The 15139-nt window shown below is 39.6% G+C and overlaps 1 protein-coding gene across 2 annotated transcripts in view; it reads right to left on the bottom strand.

Moving 5' to 3' along the window:
- RPS6KA3 (ribosomal protein S6 kinase A3) overlaps positions 1 to 15139 on the bottom strand; it is a 132704-nt gene that overhangs the window by 37816 nt on the left and 79749 nt on the right. For both annotated transcript variants that reach the window (XM_006116147.5, XM_006116148.5), the window contains exons 10-13: positions 11498 to 11568; positions 2975 to 3063; positions 2817 to 2881; positions 2625 to 2727 (exon numbers count right to left, since the gene is read on the bottom strand). In XM_006116147.5, the coding sequence (XP_006116209.1) occupies positions 2625 to 2727; positions 2817 to 2881; positions 2975 to 3063; positions 11498 to 11568 (328 nt within the window). The remainder of the gene's footprint in view (positions 1 to 2624; positions 2728 to 2816; positions 2882 to 2974; positions 3064 to 11497; positions 11569 to 15139) is intronic.

The following is a 15139-nucleotide window of genomic DNA, read 5'->3' as shown; positions in this document are numbered from 1 at the left end:
ATCGCAGATAAGCTAAATGAATTCTTTGCTTCAGTCTTCATGGCTGAGGATATTAGGGAGATTCCCAAACCTGAGCTATTCTTTTTAGGTGACAAATCATAGGAATTGTCCTAGGTTGAGGTGTCACTAGAGGAGATTTTGGAACAAACTGATAAACTTCACAGTAACAGGTCACGGGGAGGAGATGGCATTCAACCAAGAGTTCTGAAAGAACTCAAATGTGAAATTGCGGAATTAATTGGTTTGTAACCGATCCTTTAATCAGCTTCTGTATCTAATGACTAGAAGATAGCTAATGTGACACCAATATTTAAAAAGGGCTCTAGAGGTGATCATGGCACTTATAGACTGATGAGTCTATACACCCAGTACTAGGCAAATTAGTTGAAACTAAAGTAAAGAGTAAAATTGTCAGACACATACATGAACATAATTTGTTGGGGAAAAGTCAACATGGTTTTTGTAAAGGGAAACCATGCCTTATTAATCTACTAGAGTTCTTTGAGGGCGTCAACAAACATGTAGACAATGGAGCGTTAGTGGATATAGTGTACTTAGATTTCCAGAAAGACTTTGACCAGGTCTCTCACCAAAACCTCTTAACTAAAGTAAGTCAGCATGGGATCCTTTCATGGACTGATAACTGGTTAAAGGAATAGGAATAAATGGCCAGTTTTCAGATTGGAGAGAGGTAACTAGCAGTATCCCCCAAGGGTCTGTTCTGGGACTAATCCTATTCAACCTATTTATAAATCATCTGGAGCTCAGGATAAACAATGAGGTGGCAAAATTTGCAGATGACACTCAACTGCTCATGATAATTAAGACCAAAGCAGATTGTAAAGAGTTTCAAAAAGATCTCAACAAACTAAATGACTGAGCAACAAAACGCCAAATGAAAATTAATGTTGATAAATGTAAAGTAATGCACTTGGAAAAAATAATCCCAACTATACATACAATATGATGGAGACTAATTTAGCTATAGCTACTCAAGAGATCTTGGAGTGATTGTAGATAGTTCTCTGCTGCTCCCCACTGAGTGGATGTTTTCAATCAAAAAAGGAAACAATGTTAGGAATAGTTTAAAAAGGGATAGAGAATAAGACAGAGAATATACTTTTGCCTCTATATAAAACCATTATACACCCACATCTTGAATACTGCATATAGATGCGGTTGCCTCATCTCAAAAAAGATATATTGGCATTAGAAAAGTTTCAGAAAAGGGCAACAAAAATGGTTTGGAATGGGTCCCATATGAAAAGAAATTAAAAAGTCTTGGACTTTTCAGCTTAGAAAAAAAGGAGACTAAGGGGGGATATGATAGAAGCCTATAAAATCATGACTAGTGCGGAAAAAGTGAAAACGGAAATGTTATTTACTTGTTCTCATAATATAAAATCTAGGGGTAACCAAACGAAATTAACAGGTAATAGGTTTAAAACAAACAAAAGGAAGTTTTTCTTCAAGCAGCACACAGTCAACCTGTGGAATCTTTACCAGAGGATGTTGTGAAGACGAGGACTTTAACAGGGTTCAAGAAAGTGACAGTTGAATTCATGGAGGTTAGATCCATCAATGGCTATTAGCCAGGATGTATAGGGATGGTGTCCCTAGCCTCTGTTTGTCTGGAAGTAGATGACAGGAGAGAGATTGCCTGGTGATTACCTGTTGTGTTCACTCCCTCTGAGGCATCTGGCATTGGCCACTGTCAGCAGACGATACTGGGCTAGATGGGCCTTTTGTCTGACCCAGTACGGCCATTCTTATGTACAGGGCTTGACAAACCGCGGCGAGAGCTACTTGCCAGTCCCGCACAACGCATGCGAGAAACCAGCACTGGGCATGCGCACAGCACCGGTGAATGGGGCGCATGGAGCGACCGGCTGAAATCTACTCGCCACGGGGAAGTAGAATCTGCGGTTTGTCGAGCCCTGCTTATGCAAGTAGTCCTGTGGCAACATAGGGTGCGTCTAGACTACATGGCTCCGTCAACGGAGCCATGTAAAGTAGTTTACTCGACATAGTCAATGAAGCGGGGATTTAAATAATCCCCGCTTCATTAAAATAAAAATGGCCGCCGCGCTGTGCCAACAATCAGCTGAACCGGCACAGCGCGGCAGTCTAGATGTGGCGCGGTCGACAAGGGAAGCCTTTGTTGACCGCTCCAGTATGCCTCGTGAAACAAGGTTTACCAGAGCGGTCGACAAAGGCTTCCCTTGTCGCCCGCGCCACATTTAGACTGCTGCACTGTGCTGGATCAGCTGTGCCAGAAAGCTCATGATTATTTAAATCCCCGCTTCATTGACTATGTCGAGTAAAATACTTTACATGACTCCGTCGACGGAGCCATGTAGTCTAGACGCACTCTTAGAGACTAACAAAAATATATATATAGTATCATGAGCTTTTGTGGACTAAGCCCACTTCTTCAGATTAACTTGAGACTCATCTGAAAAGTGGGTTTTGCCCACGAAAGCTCATGATTAACAAATATATATATATATATATATATATGCTGTCTCTAAAGAGCCATAGTACCACTCGTTCCTAAAATAGAAGACAATGTATGAAAATTACAAAGTTTCTTCTACTTATGAATACGTCAATTATTTTCTTACCTTTTGGTGTTTTTGCTGTAAATTCAGGATCAAAATAAAATGTATCCTCAGGCCTGCCAGTTGCAGGTTTAAAAGGTGGATGAATTTCTCTTCTGTATAATTTCTATTGAGAAGGCAGTGGTGAAAGAAAATTAAAAATTATAACTGTCAACAAACATTTCCTTATAAAAAAGTTCTTACTGAAATACTCACATTCCAGTCTATTGTGGAGAAAAATAAATGCCTCTTAATTTCTTCAACTCCATCTGGACCTGCCCCTATTATTAAAAAAAAAAAAAAATCAGTCTGAATAGTAGTTTATTGACCGTGAAGAATAACTAGCTGAAATAGTGTTTATATGAACACTTTACCTAATCTGTTTGCAGGGTTTCGTTTGAAGAGCATTCGGAGAAGACTCTGAGCTTCAGAACTTAAAAATTGGGGCATTCCAAGTTTGGCTCTATAAAACAACATTTATAGCATGCAAATATTTTTAATCAAGAATCAACTTCTTACTTTTTTCTAGTCCCCCACCACCCCAACCACATCAGGCAAATCAACACCATTGAGATTTGACTTTAGACATCAGAAATAAAAGTAAAAATGGTGTCAATCACATAGACATATAACTTCAAACTCCGGTATTTCAGGAGTCCAATATTTTACGTAGTGGGCCAGGAACATAAGAGACTAAGATGGTAGGAAGGAAAGTAGGGGTTGAGTCAACTGTTGCACTTTTGTTACTCTAATTTTTTTTTTTACCAATCTATGGCAAGTAAGCCAGTCTCCTTGACAAAGAGAAAAAGCAGTCTTGAGAGGAAGTCTGATCTAAGAAAAATGGTTAAAATTTGGGATGCAATTTAAACATCCATGAAATACTACAAGCGGGAACTGAGGAACTGCTGAGTTGGAAGACACAAGTGGAACATATCCTGAGAAACAAAAACACTGACTTCTTCCTTCATAGCAATGAGGCAAACAAGGTAGACAGTAAGAAAAAGCAACATCTGGTGTAAAAGCCTAATACCCATGATGATCATTATTTGAAAAGATTTGTCATGTACGTGTCTAATATTTCCCCTCATTTCACCAGTTTGTCAAGTCCAGCCTCTCTCAAAATTAAAGAAAAAAAATCAAACTGGAATCCATGACAGAAAAGGGAAAGATGCGAAGACAAATACTATTTAGCCCTCCATTTTAGAGTCATCCCTCCTGCCCTGCCCCTACAATCTTTTAGGGCAATTTCCCTGACAACAAAGACCAGAGAATTTGAGGGGTAGGGTGTGGGGGAGCGGAAGGGGGGGAAGAGAGAGAGAGTGAGAGAGAGAGAGAGATCATCTCATCTAAACTCTTATTTCTTGCACCTTTTTCTCCTTCTTCTGCTTCTGGGGTTTTTGGTTTTGACTTTTCTGTACTTTTAGTTTCTCATACTATTCTTCACTCTACCTTATTTCCTCCCCAACTAACAGTGTGTACACATGTTGGTTCCCACATTATCACAGCTCAATCTCTATTCTACTTTTCATCACATACACTGGTGATGGGCATGGTATAAGAAACTGGGATTAGTTACTGTAAGTCTGATTCTTCAGGATGTGATGTAGACATATTCCAAGTAGCTGACTGTGCACCCTGCTCACTGGAGACTTTTATCTAGCAGTACCTGTTGAGGGTTGGCATCTGCATCTCATAAGCCCCTCTCTGGCTATGAGAGTCATTGGTGCCAGACCCACTTCAGTTATTTTGCATCAAATGTCCACGGGAAGACTGTTGCGGGGAGATGGAGGTCGGATCATGGAGTATACATCTGCATCACATCTCAAAGAACCACAGAAATGTTAAGTAACCATTTCTTTGAGTAGAAGTACAGATGTATTCCATGCAGGTGACTAGAAAGCAATACCTCCACCTGGAGGTAGGTTTCAGAGGCAACCTGATTAAGGTCTGCTCTTCCAAATTAGTATTTTCTCTGGAGGAAGCAGCAATCATGTAATGGTCTGTAAACACATGTAGAGATGATTATGTGGCTGCCCTATAAATGTCCAATATGGAAACACCATTAAGGAATGTCATTGACAATGCCTGAACTCTCACTGAACGTGCCCGTATCTGCTGAGGGGATGTAGTCACCACTATCACATACACAGTCTTGATACAAGATGTTATCCATCTAGAGATGATTTGCACATAGACTGCTTGACCTTTCATGTGGTCTGCATATGATATGAACAGGCAGTGCAAAGCACTAAGCAATTCAGTCTGGTTCAGGGAGGAAAAAAGGGCTAGACAGTGTCCATCTTTAACATATGGAGGCATTGCTCCTTCACAGAGGAATGCTGCTTAGAGAAAAATACAGGCAATGACCCAGCCTGGTTCAGATGAAACAGAGACTACCTTCAAATGAAACAGAGATTATATATAACTTCAGATGTGATCGGAACATAACCTTGTCTCTGGAGAACTGTAAGATGGCCCAGCCATAAGGGCCTGTAATAACAACCCCTTTCTGGCACAGGATGTGGCTATCAAGAATACAGTTTTGTAAGACTGGAGGGATAGTAGTTAGGAAGCAAGCAGCTCAAATGGGAGTCTCCATTAGAATAGCTAAGATCATGTTCCATGGGACTGGCTCTTAGACTGAGTGATTCAGGGAGAGAACTACATCACCATTGCACTGGAGAAAGCAGATTTCTCTCAGACAAATGGATGAAATGCCAATATTGTTGCCAACTGTACTCTTAGGCTACACCTAGACTGGCATGATTTTCCGCAAATGCTTTTAATGGAAAAGTTTTTCTGTTAAAAGCATTTGCGGAAAAGAGCATCTAGATTGACATGGACGCTTTTGCGCAAAAGCACTTTTTGCGGAAAAGCATCCGTGCCAATCTAGATGCAGTTTTGCGCAAGAAAGCCCCGACCGCCATTTTCGCCATCAGGGCTTTTTTGCGCAAAACAGTTTTTAGCTGTCTACACTGGCCCTCTTGCGCAAATACATTAGATCGTCAGTGTTCTTGCGCAAATTCAAGCGGCCAGTGTAGACACAGCCTTAGAGTGCCAAGTCAAATTCCTGAAGGTATAGCAGATAATCCAAGATGTGCTATTTTGAAGTAGGTTTTGTGTATAGATGAGTTATTTTGAATTAGTTTTATTCGAATTAACTATTTCGAATTAAGTTAATTGGAAATAGCGCTGTAGTGTAGACATACCCCTAGAGAGCTCTCAATTGATCTTTGAAAACTCCTTTGGCTCCCATGACAAAACTACTGTACTCCTGCAGCTCTTAAAGGGCCTCTGAGCCCCAATGGGCAGCAGTAGCATCTTCTGAATTGGAGTCTAATCTGTGGCCTGGAAAAGACCTCAGGTATTAGGTGAGGCTTCAGGGTCTGTTCAAGCAGGTATTGCTTAAGGTGAAGGTCCCATGCCACCTGAGTCACCTTTTTAAATAATTTACAGACTGAACAGCACCAGCAGGCTTTGCTAAAGAAGAGCAAACACCTCCCACGGGGGGTCACTGTTAGGAAGGGCAATGCTTCAACACAGGTAAGGGCATCAAGGAGGTCTACTGCTATATTGTAGTCTATAACTTTTCCTCCAACACTAAACTAAACAACTAAATACAATAAAACTAGGCCAAAGGGATGAATTGCAAAGTTATGCAACAGTCACACAGAGCTCCACCTCCAAGTTATGGGTGGTGAGTAAGAACGGAGACGGGGTTGAGGAGGTGCCATCTCATATAGCCAACAGAGAGGCTAAAGGAACAAGGGATGCCCTTTTACACGTACTGCTATGCAAAAGGCTCTGGCAAATGGGATGAACACACTTATACTTGAAATAAATCTCTGCATCTATTCTAGGAAAATAAGATTTCCTTTCTCCCCTCGCCCCTCTCTTACCCAGTCTCCCATCACATTCCAAGATATATACCATTCCTCACTTTGCCACAAAGATCCAGGGAGTGAGGATCTAACACAGACTACATGAGTGTATCCAACATCCCTCTATTCTGAGCAAAAGGTTCCATCAGTGAAGCTACTTGCAGGAGATGGCCACTTCCCCACTATCTGATCACATATTATTCATCGGTTCTTTAGTAAGACACCTAATTGCTATCCCCCTCTGCAGGGTAGAAGCTGAAGAAAATTTCTTCTTTGTCTATTGGCTCTTCAATATTGTAGTACATATATATCAAAAAGATGAGCTGACTGGTGGTGATGATGCCTGATCATCAGCTACTCCTCTGGTGTTCATGAACCTCTAGCAGTTACATCCTCACATGTGTATTTTCTAGGCAGTGTCTCTTATTATACTTACTCTACTAGGTATTGTTTCCACTCATGGCGGAACAGCAGTTGAGAGGTAGATAGTAAGGAACTGGGTTCTGTTGCCTGTCCAAAGACAACAACATGGACTTGTAGCACAAGAGAGCTATTGCAGGTTACAGACCAGGAGACCAGATGCAGTGAGGTTATAATGAAAGATTATAAATCCCTTTTTAAACAGATACTCATCGAAGTAGGATGAGAAGCTTGGTCTACACTACAGAATTAGATCAAAGTAAGGCAGCTTATGTCAACATACATTAGAATGCTACTTCTGCAGAAGTGGCCTGTTTCACCAACATCATGACTTCACCTCCATGAGAGGCATAGCACTTACACTGGTGTGGTTAGGGTGATGCAGTTAGCTGTTAACTGTGGAATTGATAAGAATAACAGCCCTCTGACAGAGAGCAGTACTTGCAGCGGGAGCCGCAAAACTGACTGTCAATTTCACTGCTGGTAGGCTCCCTGATCCCCTGCCAGGCTTACTGCTCGAGCTGTCACCTGGTGGTGGGGTGGAGCACCTGCTGTGAGCCCTCTCTGGCTGTCAGTTCCCCTCTTCAGTCAGTACAAGCACTGCTGGTGAGGACTTGCACCACTGACAGAAGGATGGAAGCGTGAACTGCATCAGCGGATAGTATTATTGCACTGAGGGCAGGTCGACCTAAATTAAGTCAACTTAATTTTGTAGGGTAGACCAGCCCTAACTATGGTAAGTCAGGACAGGAGATGGACAGCACTGTTAGAATCAAATTTGTGGCTAAAAATACAAGTGTCACTAACCTTCTGGAGAAATAGCTTATTGGACAAGAAGAGAATCCAGTGGAAACTCTAGCATAATTGCATCTACCAGAGGAAGTAATGGATCTAACTGTACTAAGGGCCATATAGTTGCAAGTCACAACTTCCTTTCCTTAAGTTACAGCAAGTATGACTGTCATTGCTTATTTTCTGTTATAGCAGAGAACTCTGCTGTAAATTCTCAATTAGCCATAGCAGAGAGCAAAAAATGGCTACTGTCAGTGGAGAGTTTCTAGGTTATATAGCTGCATGAGCGACAGCAATCTTGTCTCCGGTTAGTAACGGGCAGAGACAAATCCTATACAAAAGCATTGGCTAGGAAAAGAGGTGCATAAAAAATTACTCATAACTACAAACTACGATTTCTTCAAATGACAGAACTTCTCAATTTTAACCATACAGAAAGCTTTCCTGTTTAAAAACAAAGAACACAAGCAAATATAAGTGCTTTGTAGGAAGAGTGCATTTTGTATGAATTTAAGGGGAATGAAAGGAATGGACAGTGGAAAATGGGTTTAGTATGCCATTCCTATAATTGAAAAGGGTTCTAAGAGTATTTTGGGAGGAGAGACATGAGACAGTAAAGTACTACAAAGAAAAGACTGGTACTGTGTTCAATAGCATATAGAATTAGATAGTAAAAGGAAATTTTAGCAGAAAATATTTTTAAATTTTTTTTACTTCTGAATATTATTCAAGATTTAATGTATTATTTATTAATAGTTACTGAAAATTTACAATTGCTTGTAAAACTACTTGAATACAGCCGCTCCCTGAGTTATGACCACCTCCACTTACGACCATCTGTACTTACGACCAAAGCGGTCGTAAATGCGGATCTGAGTTACGAATGGCGGTCCACGCTTACGAACAGCGCGGTCGCCATGTAACTCTACGGGATCCGAGTTATGAACACTTCGAGTTACGGACCAAGTGTTGGTCCGTAACTTGTTTGTAACTCGGGGAGCGGCTGTAATTTATTTCTTTAATTTTGTATCACATTTTGTACAATTATCCCACTTAAACAATTTAAACAAAGTTGAAATTAAAATGTAGATAATTAAAACTTAACAGTATAGGCAAGGGAGAAGAGATGTGTGCCCAGCTGAGATATGAAAACAGCTAGAGAGTCAGTTAGCCAGAAAGACATTAGCAGGCTGTTTCAAATGGCCAGGGCACAAAAAGGGCTCTTGCACCCTGCATAAAAAGATTGCAGTGAGGGAGAGAGAGAAGTCCTATGTGTATAAGCAGAATAAGGGATATAAAAATGTGGTTTATGAAAAGTAGGCAGAAACAAAGCCCTAGTTAAATTAAAAAAAAGAATCAGGTAGGAAATTTGAATTGGATCTTGAAAGAATGAGCGACTGTCTGGTTTCATGCTTCTTGTACATGATATTCCTGAGGGAATTCTGCATCAACAAATTAAAAATTCTACATGTGATATTTTAGAATTCTGCATATTTCATATGTCAAAACAATACCAGTTACAATTATTTTGGCAATTTCAAAATACCTATCGGCAATTATACATGGCCAAGTCTACACTACCAGCTAAACTGGAACCACTGACATTGCTACATCAGTGTCAATTTAGGTGGTCAGGTGAAGACAGGCTGAGTTGATGGGGGATTGCTCTTCTTTTGACATCTGAACTCCACTTCCCCAAGCGACGGACCTATGTGGATGGGAGAGCATCTTCTGTTGACATAGTACAGTGTAGACACTGGTATATGTCTAGCTAAATTATGCCAACTTCAGTTATGTACTGTGTGGAACTGAATTAACAATTTAAATCAACTTACAGCCTTAATGTAGACCAGCCTGATGTCTGTAACAACACTGACACAAAATTATTCCAGAAGTACAGTTGAGAAATACCCACCACCAAACCTAGTTCCAGTCTCTCTCCTCCACCCACCAAGAGCCCAACAGGGGGCCAGACACCCTACTCTCAGAGTACAGCTGCATGGCACTCCCCAGCCCAGATGCTTGCATGCACCCTCTCTCCAGAGCCCAGCTATGCCTCCTCTGCCCAGACACTCATACCCCATATATATCCCAGCACCCAACTAGGTCCCCACCTCCAACCCAGACACTCACATTTCCTCCCCCTGTAGATCCAGAAGGAGAAATACCCTAATGCTGGATTCTGGGCTTATATGATGTTCCATGCATGTCACCTCTTTCCTACAGGGTATGTGGTGAACTGCAGCTGCCCTGCAGACCCCAGCTTTCTTCCCTTCCCAGCTTCCTTCCTTTCCCCCAGCAGTGCTGTCTACCTGTGAACTGGGCTCTGCTAGGTCCAGTGCACCCAATAGTGGCTAGCAGTCCTGCAGCCTATTTTGGGTGTGGGAGGAAGGAAATTCTGTGCAAAACCCATTATTTTCTGTGCAAATTCTGTATTGTACAGCAGTGCAGAACTCACCCATGAACATGAGGTAGGCAGCACCAACCTATATCTGCTTAGGTTTGGAGAGTTTAAGACGTAGCAATAATTAAGATTAACAGAAGACAACATGAATAAAGATTTCAGCCAGCATGGCATAAACTGGAACTGATGAACAGTTTTTCACATGTAAGAGATGCAAAAGGAAAAAGGAAACTTCAAGGCCAAAGATAATATGTAGAAGAAAAAAAAAAAAGCAAATGGAAGAGCAGAGTCAGACAGGGAAAGAAAAACAATGGATTCTGTTTACTGATGCAACTGTGAGATATTTCGTTGAAGGAATCAGAGGAAATAATAAATGTAATTTTCCAAAACAGGCTGTCAAGAAGATGTCATTAGCGCTACGTAAAGATACAATTTAGAATCAATATACACATGGTAGCTAAGACTGGGGTCCCAAGATAAAATGACAACAGAGGAAGGGTCTTAGCATAGAACTGAGAGAGAGGAAAAGTAGGGATGTGATAGGTAGGACTGAAACTCTGATAGGAAGAAACAAATAAAGATAAAGTTTCAGGAGGAGGGTTCCACAATATCAAAGATTTCACGGAAGTCAAGGAGAACAAGGAGAGACAGCAAGTCTCTGTCAACAGAAATAAGATCTCTAACTACACAAAGGCAAGCATTTTCCATGCTATAGCTAAAGCAAAACCAAAGCCCACACTGAAAATAGTCAAGAATATGGTCCGTACAGTGACTCAAAAGGTTGGAGACAGAGCAACTTCATGAGGGTCAAAGGTGGATACAGATTTTGGAAAACTGGGGGAAGGTACTAAGGAAGAACTCTGTTGGCAATGCATGTAGTGTAAAGGAGCAGGGGGAGGAGAATGGAACAAACAGGAATAGACGAAGGAGACTTTTTTAAAAAAGATGGGATTATGTCAGAAACGTGTAGCGTACAATAAAAAGGGATGTAAAATCCTGTGTAATTGGTTAACCAGCTAAAAATATTGTTTAACTAGTTAAATATTTAACCCCTCTCCATGCCTCTCCTATACCTTACAGGGCTGGAGCCCGTGGCAGGTGGGAAGCTGCTCCAGCCCCACTGGTTAGCTGGTTAAACATTCACATCCATAAAAGAAAGTTTTATGGAGAGAAAATAGGGCTGGAAAAGTTAGTTATAAATTAAGGAAATATTAGATTAAAAGAATGATAAATTCTTTGAAATTGGTAAGGGAAAGGACTAGAAGAACAGGCAAATTAGGTGTGTAGAAAAGGGAGCAAGGATATACCACTATTTTTGAAAATGAGGGAGGAGAAGAAATCAGGTTTGCTGCCTATAGGACATCCCTTTAGAAGATACAAAAGTAAGAGAGTGTACTCACTTGAGAATCATAGTCATGGTTTCTTTTCTGTCTTTCCCTTGGAAAGGTAGAGTACCCGTGAGCATTTCAAACTGTATAGAGTAAAACTTGCATCAATTACATTACAAGAGTTGGACAATATCTAATTTTTGACAAAAGTACTCAACAGAATAGTCTTTTAAAAGTCATGAATATAATAATTAAGACTTTGCAAAGCAATTGCTTGTGCTACAAGTTTTAATTATTGCAAACATTAGGAAGCACTTACTGAACTTAAGGCTGCAAAACAGTTTCTGTCATTACTCTGTGTTTACACACTAACCTTCTGAAAAATTCCTGTTTACCTGTAACTTTCTATGTTTAGTTTTCTCTAAATACAATTTTCTTTGGGAGCTTGAGCAAGGTATCTTTGTTTATCTGAGTTTTTCAATGGGACAAAAATATAGTTTTCCCAGTTAAAAAATACTACCACATGTCTAAATGGTGAAACAATGAAGACTGGCATGTAAATATTCTTTATTAGAAAAAAAAAAAAGATGGATAATAATATTATGCACAATTAAAAGTAGTTACTGCATGTGTGTGTGTATGTATATGGGAATATAATTAGATCAGAGGGCTCAATGAGAAAATCTGGATTATACATGTATATATATTTTAAAATGCCTTTTAATGAGCAGCTATCACTTTTAAAATATTGTTCTATTCTGAAAGTGACTGTATAAAAGAGGTTTGTGTTGTAGCAGTTAAAATCTTTTATTGGACCCCTTTTTCTTGGTGAAAGAGACAAGCTTTTGAACCATAAAGTCGAAGAAGGACTCTGTGGATCTTGTCTCTTCACCATCAGAAGTCGGTCCACTAACAGATAATACCTCTCTCACCTTGTCTGTATAAATGAGGCACATTCTTAGTCTACTAATCTGATCTCTTTAGAATTCAGGATCATGCCTAATTTGGGAAAAAAAAAGTTAACTACCTTTTACTCATACAAGCTTTAGAGAAACAACTGTGTTTCATTATTCAGGTTCATAAATTGTTTAAATAATTGTTTATTTAATTCCCATTTGCCAGACCAATTTCAACTATTATGCAGCCTCTTTAGACACAATAATGATGGAAAAGTACAACTGAGCACAGAATTATTATTACTGTGGATGATCATGAACAGGGCTCGACAAATACGCTTATCTACTCGTCCGTGGCAGGTCTCGCATGCGCGGTGCGGGGCTGGCGAGTGGTTTTTCGCCGCGATCGTTGAGCCCTGATCATGAATATAGCTTGTGACGTTAACCTTAAATTTTTTTTTGTAATCTCAACAAATATGACCTGCACAACATGGTCTCACAATGCCATTTTTACTATCACCTTTAAGAGCAAAAGTGCACTAAAAGCAGCTGAAGTAGCTTAAGTACTTTTCTAAATGCACACTTGTAAAATTATGTAATTATCAGTATTAGCCCTTAGTCTACTATATGGCAGTTTAAGTCACCCTATATATTCAAGATAGTTTAAAAAGTTAAATCTTTAAGATGTTGTGAGGTGATGTTAGATGCTTATGAATTTGTAATACAGTTTAAGTGCTGATGCTTTCAAGCTATTTTGCAACATAAAACCCAGAGAATTTAATTCAAAATACGTTAATGAAATTTATGTTTATGCATATGTTTACTTATGTTCATGCAATATTTGGTCACTTAAAATCACCAAAAGTCATGAAATGATAAAGTTCAGATTTAAGCACCCATATTAATGTGGTCATGTTACATACAGAGTATCTTCTATTTCACTGTTATATAATGGTCATGCCAATTTACTTTCAGAATATGATCTGAAGAAGTGGGTCTGCCCCACAAAAGCTCATCACCTAATAAACCATCTTGTTAGTCTTTAAAGTGCTACATGACTGCTTTTTTTGCTTTACCAAGATCAGACTAACACAACTAGCTCTCTGTCACTTCTATTCCTGAGTTTTCATTATGGCCCTAAAGTTTGAAACTGTAAATCAATAATTATGACTGAATAATAAGCCTGATTACACACCCAACTGTAACAGTCTGAGTACAAAATAAGGAAGTGCAATAACCCACATAGGCTGTGTCTACACTGGGCCACTTATTCCGGAAAATCAGCCGCTTTTCCAGAATAAGCTACGAGCTGTCTACACTGGCCCTTGAATTTCCGGAAAAGCAACGATGCTCTACTGTACAAAATCAGCCGCTATTCCGGAAAAACTATTCTGCTCCCACTCGGGCATAAGTCCTTATTCCGGAACACTGTTCCGGAAAAGGGCCAGTGTAGACAGCCCAGTAGTCTTTTCCGGAAAAAAGCCCCGATCGTGAAAATGGTGATCGGGGCTCTTTTCCGGAAAAGCGCGTCTACATTGGCCACAGACGCTTTTCCGGAAAAAGTGCTTTTCTGAAAAAGCAGCCTGCCAATGTAGACGCTCCTTTTCCGGAAAAAATGAAAACGGAATAGTATTCCGTTTTAAGCATTTCCGGAAATTCATGCCAGTGTAGACACAGCCATACAGTTTTTAAACCTATACCTATATACCTTGTTTTTTATAAAAATTATTCAATGCTGACAATTTAACACCGCAGATGAAGCACTGAATTTTGCACTGGAAACTGATTGTACAGCTAACTTTTTTTTCCTATTTAATTTAACAGAAGAACTGCAGTACTTAGATAATCTCATCACACATCCTGGTAAGGTATTCTGGAGAAAGGTCTAATCTCATCAAGACTTTTTAAAAATTACTGTGTACATTCAATTGTGGTCTATGAAATACATAATTAAAATTAAAACACCTACCCATGTCAAAATAAAATAAATGATATTGTACAGTATTATTCTTTTCTGATGTATATTTGCTTACTTCTAATTTGCAAAGTTCGCAAATATACAAGTCTAAAATTTCATATGAATTAATGAGCTTATTTATGAGATATTTCATAACATCTACAAGTACCCACCACCAAAAAACTAAGCAAGACTAAGAAATATCCTCTTGTAATTGGAGTTCATATGTCATTTTCACAGATCCTCATCCAAGATCTCTACCCTCTTCCCCAAAAGATTATTTAGGACCCAGAATATTTTAAGAGTGGGATTTTCAAGAATGCTCAGACTTGGCTGTAAATCAGTCCTAATTAATTTGAATTCAATAGGAGCAGACTTCACCCAGTGCTGAGTACTTTTGGAAGTCCCACCTTAAAACGTTAAATTTTGATAGTTACAGTGTCTACCACATATAAACATTATCTCTGGTTGGTATGTACATGCAAGTGCATGCATGCACACACTTTTCCTTCAAGTGACTGCTTCCTGTAACTGATGCAAAGTGAAAATAAACATGATACAAGGGTGGACAAGCCAACACTGATGAAGAAAATGGTGATATAATCTGTTCATCGACAGTTTTGAGGTAGATTTCCAAGAAGCGGACCTATCATCTACATAAAGTACATCAGGAACTAAGGAGCAATTTGTTTTATTACCTGGTTAAGAACAACCGTTTCACCAAAAGAAGCAACTGAACAAACAGGTTTAGCTATACCGGGCAGAGGCTGAAGTCACTATGAAGACTTATTTTGAGGAATCCATTGCAAAAAGATTAACTGAACGTCCATTGATAGTTCATTTTCTGAGATCAATCAACCT

The sequence above is a fragment of the Pelodiscus sinensis genome, chromosome 1, assembly GCF_052426305.1.
Source record: "Pelodiscus sinensis isolate ZL-2025 chromosome 1, ASM5242630v1, whole genome shotgun sequence".
NCBI lineage: Eukaryota > Metazoa > Chordata > Testudines > Trionychidae > Pelodiscus > Pelodiscus sinensis.
Note: the sequence above shows the minus strand (reverse complement) of the source record. Positions and strands in the feature narration are given on the sequence as shown.